The sequence below is a fragment of the Anopheles darlingi genome, chromosome 2, assembly GCF_943734745.1.
Source record: "Anopheles darlingi chromosome 2, idAnoDarlMG_H_01, whole genome shotgun sequence".
NCBI lineage: Eukaryota > Metazoa > Arthropoda > Insecta > Diptera > Culicidae > Anopheles > Anopheles darlingi.
Window position 1 is genome coordinate 43279403 of NC_064874.1, and position 27928 is coordinate 43307330.

Here is a 27928-nt window from a genome sequence, read left to right on the forward strand (position 1 = left end):
TCGTCCAGCAAAACCATCCAAATCGAATTTTAGTAGTGAGTGTGCAGACTTTTTTTGGCCTTTCCATCAGCGATAACTATTGAAGGCGTGGATCAATTTTGACAAAAATAATTACCATTAAATAAACAGACTACAATGATTAAAACGCTATCAACAGAATTGCAAAGTGCTATACCACTAGGCGCTCTGCAATGATTAAAAATTAGCGAACAAATATAAACTGTTCCATGCTTTATCTATTTATTGGTAGCCAATATTCCGACCGAGTTTTTGCGCCCCAGAGTCTCCGCCAACAGAGCACATTAGAGGCTTCCGAGATAATCAAAGGGACGTATAAAAACAAAAATATTCCCCTTTTGATGCTTCATGCTGAACGGTAAACTCACTAAAGCACGCTCACCCGGTAGCCGACGATTACAATTTAATCAGTTCGCCATGATCATGATAGTGTGAGTCAACGCTGTTCGTGTTTGATCATCTTTAAAAAGCAATCTAATCTGATGATCGCACACTGACAGTCAACAAGCAACAAACATGCTAAATGCTCCAAACGATGCGCTGATGTGTGTAAATATTGTTGCCAGAGATTCATTCCTCCGGTCCGTATTATCTGGAGCACTGACCACGAACATGGCACGCGTTCCCATGACTCTCCGGGCGAAATTGTTCCGCGCGATCTTCACCAACCGATGCTGGTCTCTTGATTCCACAATTTGATTTTTGCTGTGAAACAGTTAAAAGGTCTGTTCGCTCCGATTTCGCTCCCAAGCCACGGCGGTCACAAATCATCCAGCGACCCCAAATGGACAACGCGCGTTGTGTCTCCTGTGGCGAGTTCCTGTGGCCGCATTGGCAGATTGGCACCGTTCCGTCCGTCGCGTAGCGGAATCAATGGTTTGCCATCGAACAACGCGCTGCACTTCCCAAAGAGCCTAAAGCGCAGTTCAAAACGTCGTTCTATCGGGTGTGATAGTTACGTCCGTCCTCGGTACGTGGTACGAAAATGTGCAATTTTCCGTCCTGGTCGGTGCAGTTGGTGCACCATGGGGCGAGGATCTCGTAAATTTTCTGGCCCAGCATGACCAGCAGCAGCAGCAACACCACCCTTCGAAGTCGCTCCCGTCTTGATTTACTGTCGTCGGTACCCACGGTCCTGTTGAACCCAGGGAGGGGGTAGCATAGCAGGGTGAGGGAAAGCTACGTCGTCGTGGTCGTCGCCGTCGTCGTCGGAGGAAATTTGTTGAAAGTTTTTGCTTTTTCTGTCTGCTATACAGACCGTCGTTCCGTTGCGGCTGGCATCGCTGGAAGGTAGCGTCGTCGAGTGGTGACGTGACGAGGGTATTATGGTTCTGCAGTTCACCACCACTCTCCCACCCCAGGGGAAGGGCACCGCAGCAATCGCTGGGCGATAATTGGATAATGATCCGGATAGATCGATCGCTCCAGCTCTAGTATGATATATCGATTTGTGATCGTAGCGGTCGATCTGAAGCACCGCTGGACATCGGAGAATCCTGGGACAGCCTGGCGTAGTCTCCATTCAACCCTTCCACCCAAGATGGCCCATTTCCGGAGTGACTATACCATTTGGTATACGCCGGTAAAATCTATCCGGTATCAATATTCGTGTGAAAATATGAGGAAAAATATGGGAATGAGCGTCTTACCGCATGATCGTCGGTCCGCCGGAAGCAGAAGACGTCAGACATTGGTAAAGTGATAGTAATGGTCGCCGGACACCACTGAGCGCTTTACCACAATTGCGGCTGTAACCCTCTCCTTGTGGGCATCTTGATGTTGATGACTGACTGACTAACTAACTAACGAACTGGCTGCTGCTGCAACCAATGTTGACATATCCAATCGGATCGGCCTAAACCGCACTCGCCGAGGGCGGCATCTTGAAAAGCTTTTTACTTTGTTGCCGGCCATTTGTAGAAATGAACCCTCAAAGCCCGTAAAAAGACTTTCGATTACGGGGTTTTGAACATAATGTATGCTCAAGGCTTATAGCAAACTCACCGTGAAATGCACACCACCGTCCGCTATGGCAGAAATCTGTTTTCTGGTTCCATTTTCTGGTGCCAAAGACACTACAACAGGCTACAACAATGTCGAGCATTTTACGCCTTTAAAAAATTGGAGACCTTCAAATGTCGGTTTCAAATTCCACTGGCAGTCCCTTGATAAAACAACGAAGAACAGCAACAGCAGCGGTATGTATCTCTGCCACACCGAAAACCATACGATTAATCGTCCCAAATGGACGGCAAAGAAAGGGCTGCAATTCATGGAGGAATTTCGCGATCCTTTTTTTGTTTTTCGTGTGTTTTCTTCATCCCACTGTTTCGCTCACCATCTTTCGGCATCCCATGCGCATTTCTCCCTCGCATTTGGCGAACAATCCGCGTGCAATGCAACGACGCCAATGGCCAAGCGGGAATGTAGGTCACACGACGAAGGAAGCGCAAAAGGCCATACCACGACTGCAAGGCAAGGCTACAAGGGTGGTGGTTGTGAATGAAAATTGCAGTGCCTGTCGTTTTCATTCAGCTTGAAGTCCGCCTCCCGCCACGCGAAACGGAACGGTTTCCGAATGGCATCGATTTTCCCATCCAGCATTGAAATCTGTCGAGACCAAGCCGGGCGGCTCTGCACAGGCCGTGTAAACGTGTCCCCAACCGCGCGTTTGATGGCGTTTTGGAGACAACAATGCCGATTCAATGCTGCATTGGATGCGCACTCCATCACTCCGTTCTCTGAGAAGAATATTAAAAATCCACCAACAGATGCTTCAGGTGCCGGAGTAACAACGATTTGCACTTTATCAATGAATGGGGCAATGAAATTTGTAATAAACCAGAGGCTGCTGCTGGTGGTGGTACTGCTCTGATGTTGTGTTTAAAGTAATGATCGATAATGTCTTGCATCGTTACAAAAAAAAACAAACGGGTGCAACGATCTGCGGCCGCATTAATAATGCACTACCATTAACTGCCAACATAGCCAGAGGCGCCGTCCATAAATTGCGCTAATTCTTGATCATTTATATCACAAATACCGTCCATACCGGTCGGTGCATACTTACGCTCAGTATGGGACTGCTTATCTGGGGTCGTTTTTTCTCCTTTGAACAGAGGCAACCCCACGGCATCTTACGGGCTCTGTGGGTTGCACACGCGTTGCTGCTTTCTTGCTGCTGCTGCTGTCTTTAGCGTGTCTTTGATTACACTCACTCCGGGTGACACTACTACACTACTTGGGCTCCGACGCGCACGGACAATGGCACGTTATACACCGCACCGTTCACGCTCAAACTGCCGGCTGTCTTCCTTGGATGATGCACCTCGTCGTTGTCGTCGGCGTCGTCGTCGTCTTCGCACCGTCGTACGCCGTTTTGTGTCGTTTCATCTTTTTGTTCTACACCACTCCCTGCCGCCCGTGTTCGTGCTCATCAGGTCCCTTCCACCCTCTCACCCTCGAAACAACACAACTCAACACTGCTGGGGCTGTCGGTGGAACGGGTTTTTTTGTTTCACATTTCACTGTCACTTTCTTGGGCGGGTTTGGAGCATTATGTTGCAGCGCTGTTGCTGCTGCTGCTGCTGCATCCAAACTTGGGCTTGAGCACCGGTTACCGCGGGACCGGGGCGGCTTCGAGGCATCAAAGTAGTGCCAAGGCTGCTTCACAACCTGAAACGAAAGGGTAAAAAAGGTGGAAAAACACATCAGGAAACCGGCACACACACGCGAACACACCAGAGTACGAAGATACGCAATCGTACGAAATTTATGCAAACAATAAGCTTTGGCAAAGGATGCTGGCTGGAATGTGAGGGCCGAGATTGCTGCAGTGCCCAGGTGATGGAGCGATGGAAGGTTGGACCAAACTGACAGGCAATTACATTGTAACCTTTGATTATTTGAGCCTTTTGGTTGCGTTTTTTGATGAAATTGGTTGGGCGCAAAATTGGAAAATTAATATTTCGTTCCATTTCATTCCACTTCGCGCATTGGTTTATGATGTTTCCCCTCAGCTTGCTTCGATTGCCTAAATGCACCGAAGGCACATTGCAACGCACACACACACTACCTACAGCCTACTGCGAGTATCTTCTGGAATGCACTAAATATGAGCAAATGTTGTACGTGCTACAGCGCGGTGCACTGTTGACTTAACGCCGATCGAGACAACACTTTCCAATGTCCCAGAGCTTTGGTTATCTTTTGCGCGCTGGCATGCGGTTTGGCGCTGGCATTTGGACACACACACACACATACACGCGAGCGAGCGCCATCGACATAAGCCAATCATCACGTTTCTGCATTTATATGTTGCATCTACAGATGTGACAAACGAATGTGCCTCAGTGAGGACTGGCCACAAAAGGACTGCTGCAAGATGACTGCAGCACGGCGTAGGGAATCTCATGTAAAGTACAAATCGTTGCGCACCACCACCGCAGTAGGGTCCCCAAAGGGGGGTTGAAATGAGGGAAGGAAGAAAAAAACCGCGTGGAAAAATCGCTAAACACCATCGGACAAACAAACACCCGGACACTCCTTTCCGTCCCCTTTTGCCTATTCCGTTCCTGCGGACTTTACTGGCATTAGGGGTACTATCCCAGCCTCCCATCTAGCGATCTGTGCAAGGGGATTTGCATTTCTATTGCCATTTGTTTCCTATGCTGGCATGTCTTCTTCTGTGTTGCATCTACACCACCCTCCCTGAGATACTGTCGCCCGAAACACGACTGCAGGCGACAACGAACGAACGAAGAGGACGGCGAGGACTGCAGGAGAACCAAAGCCACCGGGAGACAACGACATCTTGTCCCAGATCGTGAGTACAGAATGTATGTTCCATTCGACTTGGGGCGCTTCAGCCCGCGGGGAGGGCTTTTGAAGACTTATTTCCTTTCATTTGTCATGCGGCCGGCGGCCATATTCTTACCACTAGCTGACGCTGACCAACAGGCGAATGTTTTTACTATTTTTCATCACTCCTCCTTCCCTTTACAGTGCACGCTCTTTCACTAACAAGCTTGTTTTCGCACAAACCAAGAACAACCCGTCGCATTGGCATCGTTCACATCACGCAAGAGTCATGTCACTGGAGTGGCCGCTAATTCCTGGCGATTTGCATAGATCAAATATGCGCCGGAGCCGGACCATCTTCGTCCACAATCTGTCCACGCATCTGACACACTCACACACAGTGAGTGATCGCGGATCGAGCGAGCAATTTGTAGCAACAGCAACAACATTCGAAGCCCTTCGCATCGATGCAGACGAGCGACGGAGCGACGAGATTGACTTTTGCTGTCAATACAGCTCTCCATTGTTTCCGGCGTTTGTATCGACCGTTGAGGGAAGGGCCCAGCGTTTGTTACGGGTTACGTGGATTGGAGAAAGTTCCGACTCCCATCTGGGCTGCATGGTTGCAGCATCGCATTACACAAACCAGCACGCGTTCAAGTGGTCGATCGGCGGTGCTGTTGTTGTCGGCAGTGTTTTGATAGAGAGGAAACGAGAGGCCGCTGCTTTCGATCGCTTTGACGCAGAAATATTCGCGTGGGATGCTGCAGCCGCTGCTGCATTAGTGGAATCCGTTGAAAGCAACTGGATCGGATTTAGAAGGGCGGCTTCGGCTTCGAAAACGAAACTCATTGCGGTGCGGACCGGGACGAATGATAAAAGGGCCCCCGGGAGTTGAAGTGGTGGAATGTTACAGAAATCTCGTCTCGAACCGGTTAAGTGCATTTAACAATACGAGGGAATGCCGGATTGATGGGGTGGATACCTCGTTTTCATTGCTTCAAACATGGATTAGGGATAGAGAATTCACATTTGTTGAACTATTTTAAATGAGAAAACCTGAATAGTATCAAACCAAACAGATGGTATGTGGGGCTGGAGCTGTTTCCAATCTGCAGAAGAATCCACCGGTCTTCAAATGAGCTCCATGATCTATAGCGAACATCTTGTTTGCTGATGAAAAAGCTACAAACGTTTCCCACACCCTGGACCATCGAAACGAGCCTTATTTTAGATTAAATATATATCCACACTTCGCCCTACCCCCCAAAAAAAAAACCCTGACAGTGATCGGTGGTGAGATGCATGAATAATTGCGAAGCCTTCCAAAAAAAGAAAATGGAAAAGTATGCACTCACACACACATCACACATGGACGATACAGATAAGTATAAGCATTAGGTCACAGGGGGTCGGGAGAACGGGCGAGAACAAATTACTTGCACATTAAATGCTCATCTATCACATCAGGTCTCCCTTTCGGTCCCTGGTATGGCCACGGTGCTATGGCTCTGGCACTACTCCGACCACACGATGGACGCACGTCGTCGTCCTCGTCGTCTTCGGGCTGGTGTGAAGTGTTAAGTGGCTTTTCACTCGCCCTTTGTTCGCTCTCGATTTCGCTTTCGCGCTCACTCGACGCTGGCAGAATGTGTTTGCATGGAACGTACGGATCCTCTTGCTGGGATGCTCCGGCTCCGTCTGGCCCGTCCGGCTACCGAAATGCAATGCTACGGAAATGCAATACCTCAACCAAAAGCGACGCGCATATGCATGTGTCAGAATCGAATGCACAATTTATTACGTTTATAATTGATTCCAGTCACAAAGCGCGCGAAGCTCCTAAAAAACACAGAGAGGTAGAGAGAGAGACGCGAACCTCCAGTCCTCCAGGGTAGTGAGATATTGGACAGCTATAAATAACGAAACAACTTGTTTTGCCGCAAGGATAACGTCGGGAATGGAAGGACGGACGGCCAACGCAGCGATGATCAAATGCGGGGGAAAAAACAACACGTTGCCCATAAAACGAATTTTCAAAAATCAAACACATAAACCGATGGGAGATGGGGAGTTTAAAATATGGTTCAGAGATAAAAATGGTTGCTCGGCTCTTATTTGCTTAACTGACGCGCGACGACCAACATTCGTTAGCAGAGCAGAGCAATTTGAAAACTGAAATTCGATCGAATAAATTCAATAAACCGCGCACAGTGAGCAGCACGATAGCCATAAGTTTGCGACATCGGAGTTCTTGGATCCCAGGCAGTTGGGATGCATACACTTTGGAAGGGATGAAATGGGAGCAAACGACACACACTCACGTGGCCGACTGCGACTGCGACAGCGAGCTATTAAGATTAGCATCGTTGAGTATTTCATGGTGGTAGAGTTTATCGCGATCGCTCGCCAGTTTGAGAAAAACGGTTTGCGTAGGTAGTGCTCGTGCAGAGACTCATGTACTCTGCTCGTCAGCCATCGCAGACGCATCGAGACACTGCACTTCAGAAGCACTGCTGCGTAGGCTGCTGCTGCATGCTCGATCATTATAACAATGCACTCCAAAAACCAGTCCTCCAGCACCAGTCCCCATCCGAAGAAGTAAATGCGTCCTGGCATTGTGGAGCGTGTGACAGACCAAAAGACTGATATCTAGATGTGTATCTGTGGCAACGACGTTCGCCATTGCCCCAAAGGTGTAATGGGGTTGCAATCAACTGGAAACAAATTACCTTCAGCATTGGCGTTGACGGGTATGCCCGGCGGCGGCAGCGGTGGCCGTTCAAAAGCGCATTAGATGATTTCCCATTATACCATTCAGACACACAAGCATGGAGCAGTTTAAGAGCGTTTCGTTCGATGTGTTTAGTTCACAGTTTTTTCTTGAAATCCGTTCTCACCTCAATGTTCTAACATTCTCGTGGCATAATTTACAAAGTGCGATACCTTGTTCGGTATCTAACGCTCTAGAAAACTGTCCTCTACCTTTGCTTCTAAGTGAAAATTAAGTAATCAAGATCTGGTCCGCTGCGGCCCACTATAGCCTTCTTCCAGCAGGGGTTTGTATTAATGTGGAGGCAGCAACGGGGCCCATTCTATCAAAATCAATTAGCTAATGAGTAATTGAGACGCACAAACCCTATAATTGGAGCAAACACTCGGTGGCCGCCAAGAAACAATAACCGGAGAACTTAACATCCAAGTCGGCGACCTTCCAGTTTAATCTACGGCCCCAGCAACCACGGTGCTGCTTGGAGGTCGCCATCATTGTGATGACAACACACACACACACCAGCCACTCCGTGCTATGACGATTCTGTCACTGGGTCGCATATCCGTGCGTGTCAAAGGGCTATAAAAATGTGGCTTCGGAGCGCTCGTTCGCGGAGGTCCGGATGTCAATCGATGCATGTCAGCAAATTTGCTGCGATCACACCCGCCACCCGCACCCGGCGGCCCGGCTTGATTGTTGTAGACCACCACGGGAGAGATCCACGGCCAATGCGTTCGCTGGTGATTCATGAACCGCACGATGCACGATATTCCCTCTGCATAGAACAGCATTCTCGATGTGTCGATGTGCGATCAAGCGGCACTAATTATGGTGCACGCCGATTGACGTTCGATCCGGTGCGAAATGACATCGTACCGCGACGGCTGGTCACACCGGTGCGATCCATCGAACCGCCGGTTGGCCGGTTGGTTGGTTGGTATACGGCCTGGCGATGTAATTCAAGACATTCCAGCCTTCTAGATGCATCGGAAGATGCCTCGCGATATTCTAAACAAAGCTGCAATCCATTGTGATGTGAAACGTCGAATAATGGCTCCAGCGGTGGTTGGTCTGCGGCCGTATTGCAGCATTCCGGGGGCCGAGGTTTTTCCGAGACATTGCAGACGGATTGTGCAATCGGCGCGTTAAGCGTCGGGAACTCGATCCCATGCATGACACAACACCACCGTCCGGATCGTCCGGATCCATCTATTTTCCATCTATCTCACCGTTTCCCCATATCTCTCTCTCTGTGTTTCTGGGCCAAACTGCTTCCAGCCGTCGACGTCGCCGCCGCAGCCACTAGACATCTCGCTAGTCGGGCAATACTTTCTTTCGCTCTTCTTTCATCCCTCGGGCAAGCCCTGCGGGCTTCGTAGCAGTCCATAAAACAATTCTTTGTTTACCTTAAACACACGTGAGATACGCCACAAACATCTTAAACTGGAGCAACAGACCTCCGTGCTTGCGGGCCGGGGGCGGTTAGTAGTTCTGATCGATGGCATGGCAAAGGGGTTCTCGGGGGGTTCGAAAAAAATGTTGACTGCGAGTGAGGGTGGTGTGCGGTTTCTCCAATGCAATTACTACGCCAACCGTTTGGCAATGGAGCGTTGCGTTGCGTGGCGTGGCGATGGAGGATGCACGAGTATGCCCCAGACCCGGGCGTCTGCAATCCGGAATGGGGTGGCAAGAACGACGACTTTTCAGAAAACATATGTTTTGGTTTTGAGGCCCTCGCTCTCTGTTTCTCTCTCCCTCTCTCGGGGCCCAGTGTTCCAGTTCTAGCCCTTTCTCGTTAAAGCATGCCGACGAACCGAGAACTCGTTAATGTTCCAAACGAATGCAGTTAATGCCCAAGCCCTGTGCCTGTGTGTATGTGTGTGTGTGCTGTGATGTTCACGGAATGCAAACACGGCCGCCATTTCCCATCCGTTTCCGGCAATCTCCGTCGAAGGAGAGGGAGGATGAAGAGTTAAAGGAATCCTAGAACTTTTTCTAACGCTGCTAACAAATTATCGGATGCTGCGTTAGTTGTGGCGCTGGATCCGGCCCCTTGTCTGGAAACGTAATTTTTCATGGACCATATGCTGCCGGACGACGATGTGCGCGCGCGGCGGCATCGCAGCGCGGAAGTATGGCACCCGGAACGGCGCAATAGATGGGAACTGGGTCAATAGTGCGTGCGGGTAAGATAGAAATAATTACGAGCGCCAGCCGCCAGCCGCCAGTTCAATTCTCTGGAAATGTTCTAGACGGCGTGCAAACATAAGGGCGATTGTGTGCGTATGAAGCACGTAAAGAGCACATTAAAGTTGGAGAAGTTATTGGAAGTGTGCAATAAGAAACCGGCAAGCATCAAAAATGATCAATTTCAGTTCAGTTCAATCTTATTGGTCGTTGAAGGGCATAATATAAACTGCATCCATTTTGATCCAGATGTTTTGCAACGTCCCCCTCCCTTCATCTCTTTCGTTAAACTGTGTGCCGTTGATTTATAGTGACAGATATTATTCACTAAATGTGGCGAATGTTTTGAAACGGAGCGACATAAAATGGAAAGCGCCTTTTAAGATCCAGACCACACAGAAGATCGAGGCGTCAGGCCCTAGGAGGGCCACAACACAACGCGATCATCGAGGCAAACCGAACGAAGCGTGTTCATGATTTATTGCGTTTGGATTATTTATCGAAGTAAATTATCATGGAAATGATTGGTGGGTTTGTTGATCGACCGTTGACCGAGCATAGATTCTGCTACATACAGTTAGAAGTATTTCTTGTCCATAACTATTTCTCAATGTCATGCTTTGCATGATTGCCATAGTCCGATTAGAAGATTTAAGTTACTTCTATGAAGCTTAGGTACGTATAGAATGCTTGTCTGTAATATTATCCAGGTGAGAAACTTTTCGGCAGCTTAACACCCTTTCCTCCAGCACCACGCAACACGTGCGTTCACACCACCGAAACAAAAGGGACACTCAAATCCGCTTACAAAAACCGATTAACTCATTTCCCACCTACAAAAGGGCATTGGCGCTGGCTGCCCAAAGCGTTTTCACAATTAGCGACCTGAACGAACCATCAATTGGCGCAACAATGAACGCGATCTTTAGAGCCTTTGAGCCCCTTTTGGGGGGGCCCTTTGGCCCCCTGAAATTTCCTCCACGAAGACTGTAATTTATTTGATTTCCCTTTCTATCTCCCTACAATGACCGCGATGTACTTTAAGCGTGTGTGTGCGCGCGCTCTCGCGTTCGTGTGTATTTCCGATCTTCCCGTGCACCAACCACGCGGTTGACCTATGCTGGATTATGATTTATGTGTGCGGTCGATCCGGGCGAAACCGACGAAATGGTTACACACTCGGGTACCCCCCAACGGAAATTGATATTTGATAGGCTATTATTATGTTGAACACCTTACCACCCGTGCTGGGGCCCTTTTGCTGGCCCTTATCCACATACACGCACACAAACACGCACACACACATACTAGACTCAAGCACAAAGCATCAAGACACGACCGGCCCTTCTCCATCGCCACGGATAATCGATCCAACAGAACGAGCTAAACGGCGAACGAATATCACCTTCCAGCCGCCTTGCGTGACCATACATTGTTGGCCCCCAACTTGAAGTCCCACTTCCGGAACAAAGCAAATCGGCCAAGAAACATGGATCCGTTTTCTGCGGTTCGCCCCCAAGGGGGGTGGGAGGTTCAATATCTGTGTCAGCGACATTTGGAAGGGCCAGCGATGACGTGCTAGGGCAAAAGGGGAGGGCATGGATCGGTTGGTGTGTTGGTCGCTGAAAGTCGCAACTTTTCGCTCATCGATCGGTCGTCGCGTCTTGTGACTGCGACGGTCCGTTGTGCCATTGTTGTTGCTACACGGTTCTCGATGCTCTAATACTTCGCTCACGACCCCCGGGGCAGACCATCCGGACTATTATTATCGCGACTGGACACAACAGGAGGAAAACTCGCATCGTCGTCCCAGATCGCCCGAAGGAAAAACAGTCATCAACTACCACCGGTAAGCCAACCAGCTATCATTGCAATTATGAGGTCCCCGTCGTTTAGGTTTTTATTAGGTGTCTATGTGTGTTTGTGTCTGGATTGATGTTGGAGACATGGAGAGGAATTACCGGAGGGAAAGATTTCGGGTTAGTCGCTTTACTGCGGAAAGGTTAGCGCCGGTGTGTTTGGGGCGCGTAATGAAGTGTGTCGGAGGTAAAGCACCGGTCACCGCGCCTCCATCGAACGCTCAGAGACCAACAACCCGTGATGGCAGGAAGTGACGACTTCTACATTCGTTTTCCATTAGACGTTTGGTGTAGCCCTAAAGCGTCGAAGCTGCGCGTTTCCGCTTAGTTTTATGTTTATGTGTCTGGAAGAGATTCTTTTATTCCCCAAAATAATTCCAAATGTTAGCAATTAACATGAAAACTAACATAAAAAGAGATCATGGCAGTAAAAGCGCATAAAAGCAGAAGATAAGAATGATGAATTGGAACGCAACTTTGTAAAACATTTATCATAATCGCGCCGAGCACAAGCAGATGATCGTAAAACATTGGATGATAAGAATGTTCCATGAAATTAGCTACACATCACGTAACATCATCACCACCATTATCATGCTCTAGAGCTCCATTTGCTTTATCTCAACCAACCGAGCGACACGCGAAACAAAAACGTATGTCAAGTGAACAGAAGAACTCCTTCCTCTTTTTAATGCTGCAACATACCAACGGGCACTACTAACCAACCAACCGTTCGTACAATTAATTACCAGCCGAACACTAACACAATCTCGCATCGATTAGATCCTGCGAGATCGTGATCCCGTGCGATTTGCACAGTTTCGCTTGCCAGCGTCGCTCGCGTACTCCTTTCCTACTACTCCTCCTCGACCACCACCACCACCACGACCGATGGCAGTCAATCAGTGGAACGCGAGCGACCATGTGCTGGCTCCATGCTGGCTCCATGCTCGCGACATGTTAATTTGGAGCGATTGTCACACCTGCAGCCACCGGACTCGACTGTCCCTTTACTCCACCGACCACAACTGCGCGGTGGAACGCGATGGATGAAGATAATTAATGGCTCACCGAAGTTGGTCAAGCCGACAGGGTTAACATGTGGTTGCCTCACTACCTACACTACACCGCACCGCACCGTCTGTCTGTACACCGTAGTAACGTTATCGCGGTGCAACGACGACGCAAGACCATAACCTCACCTTTTTTATCTACCATTTCGTACCAACTCGATTGGCTTTTGCGTACGTCGCACGCCACGGCAGCCGGGCCGTATTCAAATCGGTCTTATCTGATGCGGTCCCGGAACAGGTTGTTGTTGTTGAGTAGCCGCATCCAGCAGGTAGCCACCGGCTCATGTTGGCCGCTGATACGATCATGGCGACGGATAAGTAACATGTTGGCTACTAGATGCATTCCTTTTCGTTTTTTTTTTTGCTTTGGGAATACTTCGACATCGAAGCATGTCATTTCTGGCAGCGCCATGTTATTACTTTCACAACTTTTCACAACATTCACATCACATATACTTATTGATCACTGGCCTCGGTAGTGGCTGTGCTGACGCATGCCCATCCTATCAGCAGCCCATTTTCAGTACTTGTACTGTTTTCTTTAAAACCACCCAGAAGTAAATGTGCATCTGCTGTCAAAACAACTTGGTGGAAAAAGCCCAACACCAACAACACCAACACCATTTAGGCAAACGATGTTTATTTATTTTCCCGCTGAAGCTGCAAACGAAAAGATGACGAACGCGTTCTAGTTTAACGTTCCGCTGTCCTCATCCCGGGCATGACCAAGTGCCGCCATAGCCCGGACCAACTTACGGGAGGTAACCTCATGGCACTACAGATGACGGTAGTGAAGCGAGTCGTCGTCTGTCTGATGACCTTCTCTACATCACCTCTAACCCTGCTGGCACGTTTATCATTTTCACACATTACCGTCAGCTGCGCTGCGATGCTGGGGAGGTGTTGAATTTGACGGATTTCACGGAAAACAAAATGGGAACGAACGGAATGGATGTACGGTGGGTATGTGGAATCACTCCAGTGCTTCACAACTCTTGAGACCTTCCGACGGCCCCATTGTGCAAGGTGCTTAATAACTGAGCTAATGGGCAACGGAATGGCACCTATTCGATAAACAAACTATGATTAACAATCGGCAGAGCGCGACGTCGCGTACGATCACCACCACCACCGAGCCATTAGGTGCGTTGTCGGAGTAGGAAAAATGATTGATATGTTCACGGGCTCCGTAACCGCACGCGATTGCCCTGCAAATATGACAGGATGTAGCGTTTTTAGGTGGCCGGAAATGGCAACAAAATGATCGAATTAATGTTTGGGAAAGGCTCGGGGTTACACGGGGTGAGAGGATACGATCGTAAGTCTAGTGAGGCATTTCCTAGACAAGTGACTTTATAATGTAAGTTAGACGTGATCAATTTAAAGTCTAAACCCTACGTGGCCAGTTTGTTGGATGTTTTCTTTAATTTCATCATAACAAATGAAGGTTTTCCTTAGCAACGGTCGTCAATGGCCATTGCAGCTGCTAACCATTTACAAAGTTCGACCATTAACCGTTTGTTCTCTCCAGGGCATAAACGTTCCTTTCAACCTTTCGCAAAATTTGTTCGGATCCTCAAAGCATCAGCAACAATTAAAAGAGAGATAGAGAGAGAAAGAAGAAGAAGAAGAAAAGAGGCGAGATGGAAAGACACCCATAACGTATCGAGCATCGAGTATCGTCGGGATACAACTCAATCATTTGGCGGCCATTTGGCGATCATCAGCGGCAGAAAACGTCAACAGCTGCGCTGCGCACAAACCATCCACAAAGGAAGGCGGCAAGCGGTTCCCGTTCACCGGCATCGGCACGGGCCATCGCGGGGTATTGCCAATCCCAAAAGCGGGCAATTCGCAACCGTACGCGAAACCAGAAGGCCGAGGGAGCTCCGGCAAACCGCACGACGATGACAGGGCGCCCAGCATGAAATGACAATAAAGATTCCAAATCAAATAAATTACCTTCCGAAGCCGAAACCGAAACCGATCCGGATCGGGACAATGATGGCTTCCTCTACTGGCCACCACACCCCAGGCACCCAGGGTTCAAGAGGAACGCAGTGACAGGAAGGTCTCGAGCCGCTATGCAGCCAAACGGCGTCGCGTCATGAGCACGGACAAGGGGCACACGACGAGGAAGGCGGCTAATTGTGCGGGTGGGTAGGTGCTGTGCGGCGGCAGATCGAGAGCGCAGGGCAGAGCAGGGCAGGGCCGCACAACAACATAATGCATCAATGCACACCGGGTGGTTCGGGTGCGGTGGACGATTAAATTGAATAATCACCTCCAATGTTGTTGATGCCGTGACCGGACTCACCTTTTTTTCTGTTTTGCCCTCAGCCATTTCGTTTCGGGTTCGATGAGCAAATCGAAGACCCGCGGAAAATGTAATTTTCTCTTCCCGCTCCCCCCGGAGGAGGAGAAGTTTGATCTTTGACTTGACTCGTTGTCAAATTGTTGCAAGTTTAATTGCGGGGTCGCTGCTGTGGCCACAAAAACGGGCAGACGGGCAGACGGTCACGTTTCGTTCACAAAATGAAGCTCACCATCAACGGGCGGATGGAAGAAGAAGTGGACCCGAGAGGTGAACCAGTTACCGTTACCGGTGGATTTGGATTTTCAGTATTTTACTTTAAATATTCCACAGAGACTTATTGGTATTCCGGGGAGAGATTCTAAGTTATTTTGAAGCGTTTCTCACGATTTTTTGAATGTGTGTGTGTTAGCACGATGCTGGTAGCACCACGACGCATTTGTTTGGCCAAAAACAAACCAACGTGCGAGCATAGCATTCAATTTGAAATGTTAATGTTCTGCGCAAAGCCATGTTGGTAACCAGCGCATTCATTGTAGGTCATAATTTGCAATGTTAAATATCGTTGATGGAGTGAAATTGTTACAATTCGGCAACCGGATAACCTGCTTTCTACCGTTGGCTTTGTGAAGTTTGGATGCAGCAAACATCGAGAACCTACAGTAGATGTGATGAGGTTTAGAGTGCTCGCTGTCTCGCGTATGTTGACATTATAATATTTTTTGGAAGTCAATCAGCGGAATCAAGGTAGTATTCTAAGAAAAAAGACATTACCTTTTTAATTTAGTAGCTCCAAGCAGAACGGCTTCTTTGAAGAAGTATATTCATTTGTAGAGATCGTTTAGTATTCAAAGAATAAGCCAAAAGCTAGTTCTGCTCTGTTTCCGGCCCTCAACTCTCCTCTAATAGCGCCAATGTAATCATCTCTGTATGGTAAGGTGATTACAAGCATTGGTACCTCCACTGTACGATACGTCTTGCCAACGGCTGCCGTAAGTGGATGGAAAACCTTTGTGATAATCCTTACAAGCGTGTCTTCCGTAGGCGTGAGTCTTCTTGTGGGGCGCCTTTCTCTGACTTTATAGAAAGTATCAAGAAATCGATGTTGCACCAGTTCCGGCCTTAACCACGGCCAACGGACTATGGCAGTCTGCTGGTAGAAAGCAGCAACCCGGTTCCAGCTTGTTAGGTTCGTTAGGAGCTACAAGTTTGTATTGTCATCGCCTTGTATGTTTGTAGCGCGGTCGAGCGCGAACTGAAGCCAAGGTAAAACGAGTTCGTGACACTACTTCTTTCGCACATAATACGCCCTTTTCTAGCCGGTGAGTACTTGGTAATTTCAGTAATAAAAACAATTGAAACCAAAGCATAGAGAAAGAAGGGGACCTATACTGTGGGCATAGGTATGAGCAACTGGAGCAACCTTTCAAAATTATTGTATTTGCATCTACTAACTCCAGCCCCGAAAGGTAATCGTTATTTGGTTTAACCCAAATCTGATTAGGGTTTATTTATTGGCCAGCCGCGCCCCCCTCGTGGTTGCTATCGAGAGGCAAAACGAAAAACGCAATCTAAATCACATCCAGCCAACGATCGCGTGGCGATGCCGCGTAACGCTACTGCTGGTATAGTCGTGTCGGTCGCTTAATCGTGTGCAAATCCTCGAGCCACGACGTTTTTTTTCCAATCCCCGTACCACTCTGCCTCGACCCGAACCATGAGACTCTGCCGCGCTTATGCTTAAGCTTGAGCATAATTCAATTTTGTTCGAAAACACGAGAACGAAAGCGAGAAAAAAAAATCGCCTCCAAAATGGCACGTATTAAAACGGTGTCGATATCATTTAATCATCCAAAGCAAAATGGAAAACACCGCGCAACACGCCACGGAACATCGTCTACAACTGCAACAACAACAACGAGGACGATGGCACGCAACAAATATGTTTCGCCCGCGGTGTTGATACACCGCTCACAAGGTGCTGCTTCTAACAAGCGAAACCGTCAGTCGTCCCCCGGTCCAGCGTCGTCTAACCAGCGTAGTTACCGTGGTTGCCACGACAACTCGACCAACGGTTTCACGCGATCCTTTTCATCTCGGTTTCGGTTGCTGCTTTGCTTAATTAATTCCTCAACACGCGCGCGCTGCCGAAAGCCAAACAAATGACAGCCGATAAATATCCCCGTGAAAGGATCCCGGGTTGATATGGGAGCCTGTTGCTCCCGCAAGGTCTCTCTCAGGTGAGTTATGCAATTGATGCATACGATCCGATGCCAATACCACACCCCCCGTCCCCCAAGGCCACAATGTAATTTATTAATCAAATCGAAATCGTTGAAAATGGGTGGGGGTCTGGAACAAGGCAGATGGAACGAGATGAAAGCCACGGAATAAACAAATTCGTTTCCGAAAAGTTCGCTGCACTGCCTGTGGTTGAGTATGCGATCGCAAGAGATTCCATTTCGATTCGCTGTTTTTTCGATGGGTTTTCCATTCGATGCTTGCTTGGATGAGCGCTTGCGATGAGAAGGATTGGGACGGACGACCGTAATGCCGTATGGTAATCGTGCTCGGCAGCACCATAATCAGTTAAAAGGGTCACCAGATAACCAGCAGCCGATGGCTTGCCTCGTTGATTTCTGCCTCGCTGGTCGTGCAAATCAATTTGTTCACTCAAAGTCTCGCCTGCGCACCCACGAGATTATCGATTTTTTTTTTGCTGCAATTCTACTCCAATATTGCACCTAAAGTACCGTATGCTCATTCCATCTGCCTTGCAGGCTTGGTTCGGTTTAAATTGAAACTACATCCCACACACGTGCACACACACTTACACGCAGACACATAGAGCGAAAGGCAGGAGTAACGGAGAAACCGACAAGGAAAGTGATTTAAACGGACGGATTTATCATCCGCAAAACGGTAACCTACCAGCGCAAGGAAGTGCAACCGGTGGTACGTCCAACGCCGGTGTTCCATCCACCAAGCAGCACAGCATGCCATGAAAAGTGCGCCGCCAGGTACACACAGGCTTCACACTAATCCCTTGCGCGAAAAGAAAAATCCCGCGTCGACCGTGAGAGGCGCTGCCATAAATTAGCTGCCACTTGCGAGCGAAACGAACTTCTGTTGTTTAACGAGTTATTTATTGGTTGCAATACCATCACCATCATCATCATCATCAGCAGCAGCAGCAGCAGCGGCAAACGGTTAATTGATTACGGCGCGGCATACCGGCTGAACGCGTGATCGTCCGCCGGGCCGCCGGACGAGATCATTGCGCGGCTCATGTTGACGATGCCAAAGTATTACGATAATTATTTCAAGATAATATTTCCACCGGCAGAAAAACGAAGACAGCCGGTTGAAAACAAGGATACCAACACTACCGAGCGATGCAATCCGCCGGATGCTGTCTCCGGATCTCGAAACCAGAACCAGAAAATCGTGCAATGCTACTCCCGAAGGTATGGCCTATAAATTATGTTGTACTCGTCGTACTTGTACCTTTTTCTCTACTGTCGGGGAGAGGAGCGAGAGAAGCAGAAGTGATAGCATTTCAATTAATGTTAAGCTGTTCTCAATGGTGCACCCCCCCGGAGGGAAAGGGTTGGTCGGTCGGTGGATTCATAACCGGTAGATATCGCTCACGGTTGGCCGATTGGTTGGAGGCAGCCCGGCAACACTGTGAACACTGTGCCAATGGACGCTGGAAGAAAGCAACAGCACCACAACATCCCGGCATCGGGGATTCAATAGTTGCTTCAATCCCGAGCATTATAAATGGCGAGCCTCCGCGAAGGCCTCCCTGACGAGACGAGATTGGTAATGCATTTGCTCGGACAACGATATAATTATGGTCTTTAACTTGTTTCCATTTATTTCTCCTCCAGGTCGGCCTCAGTCGCATGTACAAAGGCATGAAGAAGTCATTGCCGGTTGTTGTTGTTGGTGTCTGGTCTGGCAGAAGCATTTGAAAAATAAATGGCCGATTGATTAATGTCCATCCGCGACGGTGGCGGGGCTGCTAGAAAACATAATTAGAGGGAACGTCTGCCAGAGACAAAGCGAAGCGAAGATTGCAAACGCCGATCGCTGCATCGATCGTTGATCGTTTAATAAGCGTTTATTGAAAAGGAACGATTTAACCTTCTCAAGGGGAAATAGTAAATCCCGCCCTGAGATGCAATCTACCGGTCCATGCTACATGCTTGCTGCGTGATTGTGATGATCAGATTTTGGAATGCCACCGACATATTTCTCTCCTTCTAAGCTACTTGAGAGTTATGCTTCAACGAACGAACGAACGAACGGTCTGCGAAGCATGTGTGTGTGCGTTCCGCTCCCCCTACCCAAAAAGACAAAGGACGGGCACACGGTCACGGTACATATAACATATTCCGGCTATCAAATCCAATCTAAGGCCACGGGTTTCGCGCCGCTGCCCGAATAGCCTGTCGAAAATCTCGAGCAACGAACGAACGTCAACATTTGGCATTCCATGTCATGCCGGGATGCGGAGATGCGGAGAGTGAGAACCGAGTCGTGCAAAATCGTACCACCGAGCGCCGTTTGTTACCAACAACTGATCCCACGAAAGAAGTCCATAAATCAAATTTGTTTCCAACACCTCCTCCCTGGCCATAATCTCCCGCTGTGCGAATGATCCATGCATAAAGTGCTTAGGGGATTAATATTAATAATGATAATATGCGAACCCCCGACCCGCTTTTTTTTCTGCGACACGGATCTCCAATCTGATAATGTGGAGCTAGAACTCAAGCTGGGCGCCTGGGCTGGGACCATTTCGTTACGCTCGTGATCGCGTCTAGATATATGCTTTGGATATAGTCTTTGAAATGTGCTCCATTTACGCATCTGGAAGGTGTTTGCAGCGTTTTTAGTTATGTTGATTTGCGAGTCGGTTCGAGTCTAAGACTCCTAAGCTACTGAAAGTTGGAGAGGCATCCAACGATCTCTCCGAATAACTTTGGGACTATAAATTATAGTAGCAATCACTTCGGAAAGAGGACAATCTAATGCACGGTGGTGGCAGCCAACATCCGGTAACACTTTCCACTCCAGGTCTATATCCACTTCATTCGTATGCGCGTCACTGGCCGAAGGAGAAGGTAGCAAACATCTGAATGTCGCGCAAGTCCAAGTCTTCCTTCTCCAATCACTTTATGGAACGCATTGTCCGCTGTATCGTGGGGCCATCATCATCGCTTCGTCGTTGGATGTCGCGGCCACTCGGTGAGGCATTGAATTATTTATCAAAATTACCAGCACCTCACGGGCACTGCCTGGTAATGCATGTAATTCCTGCGTACCGTGCGAGTGCGTTACAAAACTTCATAAATTTACGCTGCAACCACTCGAGGCGAAGGTGGCCAAGGGTCTGAGCCCCCTGCTACACTAAGGACATCGCCTTGCGACTGATTTTCAAACACTCGCGGTCTCATCAGCGACAACAAATCACAAATGTCCGAGGCACGCGCGAGCGCGCCTCACATTTTCCCCGGTTTGGACGGAGGGGATTTATTGAAATATGTAACCTGAGATGGAAGCCGCGAGCAGACCATCCCTACATGCATATGCATTCTGCTGTTATGACCTTCGGGCGCAATGAGAATAGGTGCCCGAGCCAACGCGATCTGTTAAGGCCCCAAGGACGGTCTGCAAGGCACCTCTCTGGGGGGGAGGTAATTTCTCCAGCCCCCACCCCTCACGATGGATGCCCCTTGCCCTGCTATGCCCTGCTGCTGCTCCACAACATATTTCACGCCGAGGCGAATGGTGAAATTGAGTTGTGGGCTGACATTACGCTGGAAGCTCATATTTTATCGCATTTCCCCCCTTAAGATTTCATTGACCGCTCGCTAGTGGGTTGGTCGTCGGCCTACACCTTCTCCTTACCGCCAGCATCGTCTCAGGCATGGAAGGATGAGATTTATGTGAAGGTGCTAGACCGAAATGATCGGTTGCGTCTGTACCGTCGAACGCACCTCGAACGCAACGTCGCAACGGCTCGCACGTCTCTTGTGTGTACGTCTGCAACATGTCTTACTCACTTTGAACAGCAACACGAGAAACGAAAAAAAATATGGTGGAATTTCCAAAGAATCCCCCCGTCCAACAGTTCGTCGTCGCCGGTCGCTGGAAATCACTCTCGGTTTTCTTGGTTCGAAATCTAGATCATAAATAATGCAACATCTTCCAGTGGCCGGAGTCGAGGGGATTCGGTGTCGGTGCAGGGTAGGGCATAGAGAAAGGGACGCTACTGGCCATCGTCGCCCCAATGCAATCGCCACCAACCCCACGAACCCGGTGGCATGGCAACGCAGGAGCAACATCGGAACCGGTTGCTGCTCCGTTTTCCGGATGCGATCGAACGGCATAATTTTAAACGTTCGTCACGTTCGCGTTCGCCTCCAATGAGCCCCGTGAGCGTGGCCCAGCAGCGCTCACCAACTGCTGTGGCCAGCACATGATGCCCGTAGTGCCGCGATGTTTCGTACGCGACGAACGTTTCTTGCATTCATTCATAAAACTTTGTCCACAGTAGCGCGGCTATCGGTTTCGGTTCGGTTGCGCATACCAGGTGGGAGAGAGAAAGAAGTGCGGATCCCATAGCTTCCTCGGTGGTTTCTTTGGTCAGCGCGAGAATTTCATGATAATTTCCACTCAACAGCGCTACCAACTAGAACGTGGAATGCTATAGAGGAGGTCGAAGGAAGGAAGAAGACGATGGAGACCTTTGCTATACGCAACATGGAAGGATGGTCCGAGGATAGTGGTCGGTCACAACTTTTCTTCCTTTTAACCGGCATTCCACGGCGTCCTTCTTCGCCCCGCTCGGTGCATCGCTTGCATCGGAATTTGCGGTAAGTCGAAGAGTACCCTTTCAACATGGCTTTTGCATAGCTTGAGCACCTTGGCGGAAGTTGTTTCGCTTTCGAAATCCACTAGAAACTGCTAATGGTCACTGCGGGAACGTAGAGAGAGAGCCCTAATGACGAAGAGCGAAGATGTATGAACGATTATGTGCTCAAAATGCGTCGCATATGTTGCAACACGACCTTACTTAAAATGCAGCCACAACAATTGCGGTGGTCACAGGGCGAGGCCATTTTTTGTTGTTATTGTTAATTGGTGTCGTTGTGGTTACTGTTGTCGCAGAAAACCAGTTCCATTCGTTCCATCCTTGGGCCATCACCACAAGGCTCGACGGTGGCGTGTGGCCAATGCACGGATCGCATCGATCGAATCTTCCGAATGAAGGGCTCGCGAATCAGGGCAGAAACGGGGGAACGAGTTTTCGATTGTATCGATACAGTTTTACTCCGGTTTATCACGCCAGTGCACATCTCAGGGCAACATCGGTGGCCTCTGTGTGTGTGTGTGTGTGTGTGTGATAAAGCAAAATAAAAACCAGCGACGACGACGTCGACGACGACATAAAGGGAAAACAAGTTGACGGTTGAGGAAAAAGAAGAAAAGAAAATCGCTTCGAAGCTAGCATTATTCCAGCTCAGTCAACCATTTAAGCAAAGAACCAAAGCAGCAAACGACCATAAAAGGACATGGCCAGGGTTCGGTTTTTGGTGTGCCGCGTGCGTAACAGTGGTAGGTCCGAACCTTCGGGGGCCGCCACACGCACCCGGACGCACGGGGACACTCGCTTCGTCCCCAACCCCAAAAAAGGGCTGGAAATGTGTCAACCTTCGGTGGGTGCGAGCCTGTTCCCTGACGACGATGCGAACGTGGCTCACCTTTTGGCGAGTCGCAGATGATAGGTTGCGTGAAGCGTGTCTTCGAACCATTCTTACTTTCACTTGAAAGCTCCCCCGGCTTATACACTATTGCAATAGTACGATCATAAGCAACGAGATGGTGGAAAAAATGGTGGCATTTAAAATGTCGCACACCGGGCTCGATGATTGACGTAATCGACAGCAATAAGAACTCGTTGCCTTCGACGATGATGGTTTATCCCCAGAGAGGCACTTGCTCCTAAAACTATGAGAATTTGGTGTCAAAGTCAAGATGCCATTCTCTTCAAACACCGTCAAGCTGTCACGGGCTTCTGGCTGAGATTCGGGTACGTCTGGTACGAGCGCACAGAGGCACCGAGACTACATTCCGTAAACTATTGTCATGCAAATGGCTACCACATGATGTCATAAGATAGCAGGCATTAGTTGCCGGGTTGCTTCGGCTGCTGGTTATTGCTTCCCATTTTCCACCAGTAAGCCCTCTGTCACCACCCACTCACTCGGTGGGCAAGTGGTTGCTGCCGACTGGAAGGCAGCACATTATCACCGTACAAATATTTAACCACTTAAGGTCACAACCGACCGAGCGACCATGACCATGGCTTGTCCACTGGCCATAGAAACAAATTTCAACAAATCTTTACAACCACTTACGCCAAAAACGGGGGGTCACTGTGAATGCCCTGCGAACGCTTGTTTATACCATAACGCCCCGTGAAGACCCTTCTTCAGTTGTTTATGTAATTTATGCTAAGATTCTTCTTCGCACACTAACGGATCTCGATTGAGACTGTGTGTGATTCACTTCAGCACCCTGGCTTCGGGATTGTCCGTTTGCGTAGGTGGTTAGGGTGATCGAGCGAAGCACCGGTAGTTATCGATTATGCAAATCGATCGGGTACCAGGTGTACTACCCCGTCCGGGAAGGTGTCACAATTTGCACCAGAGGAAACTCCGCTTTTTGCTTTCGATTTCTGGTCTGGTAACCAAAGACAGTGTTCGATCTCAGCGACCGTTGGTTAGAAGAGGGGTAAAAAATCATACATTTTGGTTCGAAATCACAGCCAGAAAAGCTACCCGACGAAAATTGTCCCTAAGTTCGGCGAGTTCTTCTAAATCATCGAGTGTAGTGTATATATAAATCGACGCAACAGCTCGCCAATAATGGCCATGGCAATGGCTCAATTTGAGCAAAACTATTCGCAAATACTTTTTGTGTCGTCTGGTTTAACACACGGTTTAATAAAGTAGTAATCATGACGGAAGTAGCCAGTCACATAATTGTATCATTTTATTTCGTTGTATTTGGAAAAGAAATAAACTGCGTCGTGATAAAAGAATGTGTTTGAAACTATTTTGTTAGGTACAAATTTACCCTTCTCTCTCTCTCTTTCTTTCTCTCTTTCCTATCTCGGAGAACACCAACACCGTTCAAGTGCGCGAAAACTCAATTTATGGTTTAATTTATTTAAATTCATCATCCGTCCGTCATCAGTTCCCCGTACCGTAGCCAGGACCAATAATGAGGCGTAAGCTCGATGCTTGTGCGATGCTGCCGGATACACGGATATGCTGTTACGCGTCACGCGTTCGCGAACCGTCCTGTTAATGCCTATGCTGGCTCGTTGGATAAAGGAGCCTCGAGCACCATTTATTAAACCGTGAGGGCCCGCGAGCTCTTCAAAAGAGGTCCGGCCCCAAAATTGCTGCCCCACAGCCGCGAACGCTAGCGAATTAAACCACGGAGGAGATAATAAAATTGATCCGAGGTTGTCTGGCTGGCTGACCGGCTAGCAAGCTGGCCCGGCATTTTGCTGGACACTAATCGTACGGGAGGCTGCATCGAGAAGAGGGATTAAACGAGGTTTGTTTATTAAAAAACATTTATCTCGATCATGGCGTGACCGAAGCGTGGCCAGGACTTGCTCGCTGAATGCAATAACGTGGCTTTAAGCGCTGGCTCGGAGTGCAATTTATAAGTTTATAAATGGTAAAGGTGGAAATAATCAATTATATGGGATTTTTACACTTATTTTAAAACAATTTCTCTAAACATCTTTTTTATATGCCCAAAGGAGACAAAACTACATCTTTTACGCAAATGATTTAAGATTTTAAAGCAGTTATTTTTTGCTAGAATGTTCTCTCAATAACACTAGGCGAGAAAGAGCTCAAAACAAAAGAAAGAAAAAAACTACTCTTTAGATTATTCTGTTAGATAAATACACCTTTCTTGATGATAACATCATGACCCAAATTGAGTATCCCTTTCTATTCTTAACTCGACCGTTCGACATTCGAAGGTTCACCGACACACATAGACGACGAATTTTAGGCAGAGCTCTTCCACGTTTGCCAAGAAAATAAAAGTCAAACACTAATGGTCAACTACCTTTTGGCATGCAGCAGCACTACCACAAACCACCTAGTCAAGCTGTTCCGAAATTCAATTTCGATTCGCTTCGCTGCAAAACGTCCGCAAATAGAAAATACGGAAAACGGGAAATACCTGGCCTGGAACAGAAAGTACAGCAAAAAGGGGAAACAGTTATCAACCCGCCACCCTCTAATCCATCCCTCTTGTTCGAGCTATCGATGACCGTATCGGTGTATCATAAAGCAATCGTGCACACAGCTATCCGTGAGCTATCCGCTATGACCATCGAAAAGAGAACCGGAAGTAACGGTCGCCGACACGGACCGCTGGTATGTCGGTGTGTCACTGGCCTTTTCTGTTGTTGTAATCTATTGATGGGCGATTAGGAAGCATCATAATGAACGGTATTTAGGTTTCGCGGGTGTGTAGCGCTCTCGCCCCGTGTCGCGCCGTGGATGGAATCATTTGTCCAGCAAAGCGAACAATTTCGGGCCCGCGCACGGGGTCGGATTGGAGGACACACCCGCAAAAGGGGTACGCGATAAAGCGATTGCTTCCGGTGGCTTCCGCTGCTGTAGCAGTCGATGTGCCTTCACCTTAGATTCCATTCGATTCTCGAATTTGTCAAAATGAAAGTCCCTGATTGTGACACACTTTTTTTTTTGGGAGGGTTCGGTACAAAAAGAGAACAACCGGTGCATTTTCGAAATTGATCTGCTCGGTAAATTCAATTCCGACTTCACAATGCACCCGATTGATGCACTAAAAATGTCAATTTATACTTTGCATTAAGAACAAAAACAAAAAAATCAATGGCTCCGAGGTCGTTGCTCGTCACTTCCTACATTATTGCCTCGGACGAAACCAAAACACCTGAAAAGCATACATGTCATCAGGCGGACTATTATCGCAGCGTTTAAATTGGTCCGTCGAGATTGCGCACGATGCTTATGTAGCGAGGTATGATAAGAGCAGCATATGTACCTTCCCATTCAGCGCAATATGATATCAAATGATAAATGGGTGGTTCACGCACGCTCAAGGTCTCCGGGCCGTCAAGACACTGCGGTGTTGCGGTGCTGCGGCGGTGTAAACACCAAACACACAATCATAGCGCACGTGTACCAGCATCATCGCTTTGATGTTTCAGCCACGAAGCAGCTGCGACCACGACGACTGCCGACGACGAAGTGATGATGTCCGCACCAATGTTCCCGCGATTAACAAATGGCCGGAGCGTGTCACAACATCCGTTTTGAGTTCGCCTCCGAAGTCCGAAGGCATTACCATATGGAGTAATGGAAATTGATTATGTAGCAGCACGCCTACTGGGCCAAAAAAAAAAACTTACATCAAACGTTTACCGGCAGGTGGTGCGAATGTGGTATGTGACTTTTGGGTGCGGTAATAAATATGCAAACAATTACCACCGGCTCAATATCTCCAGGGATTTGATCGCGTGGGGCTGGGGGGGTGGTTCCCGCAGATATGTCGATGTGGATGTGAACGCGGCTAATTTGAATAAAGCATCCATAACTTCCAGGCTCCTTTGCTTCACTTCCTGAGCCCACGAACCACGGGAAGCATAATCGGTTAGTTGCACCCGCACACGCACGCGTCGTCGTACCTTATGTTTCCTAGAACCAGAGAAAGAGAGAGAGCAGAGAAAGAGAGAGAAAGAAGTGCAAAATAAAATATTAATGAAAGTTCATAAATCATCGATCGCCGATCGGTGAACGGTGGCCGGCGGTGGAGCCACCATTGCAGCATGTGTTGCGCGGCGACCATTGTTGCAAATGGTAGTAGCAGCATCGTGCCGACCATCCGGTTTGCACCTTGCGCCCTGGAATGCATTTATGCAGGCGCACGACGCATGTAAAGGATTGTCCGCTCGGATCGTGCGCACGCCTTACACACACACACGCACGGGAGCGGTCGGTTTCCTTTGTACCCGTGTCCGTTGTACTTTTTTGGAGGCCAGCGCTTATCATTTCACTTGCCCATCGGCGCGCGGCCGTTGTTGCGACCAAAGGGTTCGTAATTAACACTGTGATAGCCATAAATTCGATCCCCAAAATGGTAGCCGAACCTTTGTGGCTCTGAAGGTCTGCGTGCGCGGCAGGATATGCGTGTCTTTTTGCATATTCTGCTGCTTTTCTTCTTCTTTTTCTTCGTGGATTCGGCGCCGAGATGCACCGATATGATGATGACCGCATTCGGCGCTCATGGGCAGCATTACACGCGGTGAGCATTAATTTGTGGCACAATAAATCGTTTCATCGATGCCTTTTCTCGTGATGATTGAGGCCGGGGCTATTGCAGTAGCCCCGAGGGGAAGGCGGATTGGATCATGATGGGAAACCGAACCGAAACCGCGTGGACACACTTTTTTGGGCGGAAAGTAATGTTGCAAGTACATTCGTTAAATCGCCTTAAAAAGGATTCCGTTTCGCGGGATTGATATCGAGGGACTAAAGGGGGTCCGAACTGTGTTGGACGATGAAGACATCTCCTTGGTTCGCACGATGGCTACGTTTTACCTTAAAAGGAATCGCGACTCGTAACGTCTGGAGCGTTGGCGCTCCTCCCATCGACACGTTGTGCAGTGTGCGGTGTATTGTTAAATTCCCTTTTTTGATTCCAATTATGAATTACAAAATTACCCAGCAATGTCGTGCCAGGTCGTGCAGCTTGATTCTCATAAGCATAAACCAATTTGCATGAGCAAAACTGAAACGAAGACGAAACT

At 48.6% G+C, this 27928-nt stretch overlaps 1 protein-coding gene across 2 annotated transcripts in view; it reads right to left on the reverse strand.

Moving 5' to 3' along the window:
- Positions 1–27928, reverse strand: part of LOC125949226 (uncharacterized) — a 158121-nt gene that overhangs the window by 103879 nt on the left and 26314 nt on the right. For both annotated transcript variants that reach the window (XM_049676029.1, XM_049676033.1), the window contains exons 2-3: positions 26807–26816; positions 3089–3693 (exon numbers count right to left, since the gene is read on the reverse strand). In XM_049676029.1, the coding sequence (XP_049531986.1) occupies positions 3089–3154 (66 nt within the window). In that variant the 5' untranslated portion in view covers positions 3155–3693; positions 26807–26816. The remainder of the gene's footprint in view (positions 1–3088; positions 3694–26806; positions 26817–27928) is intronic.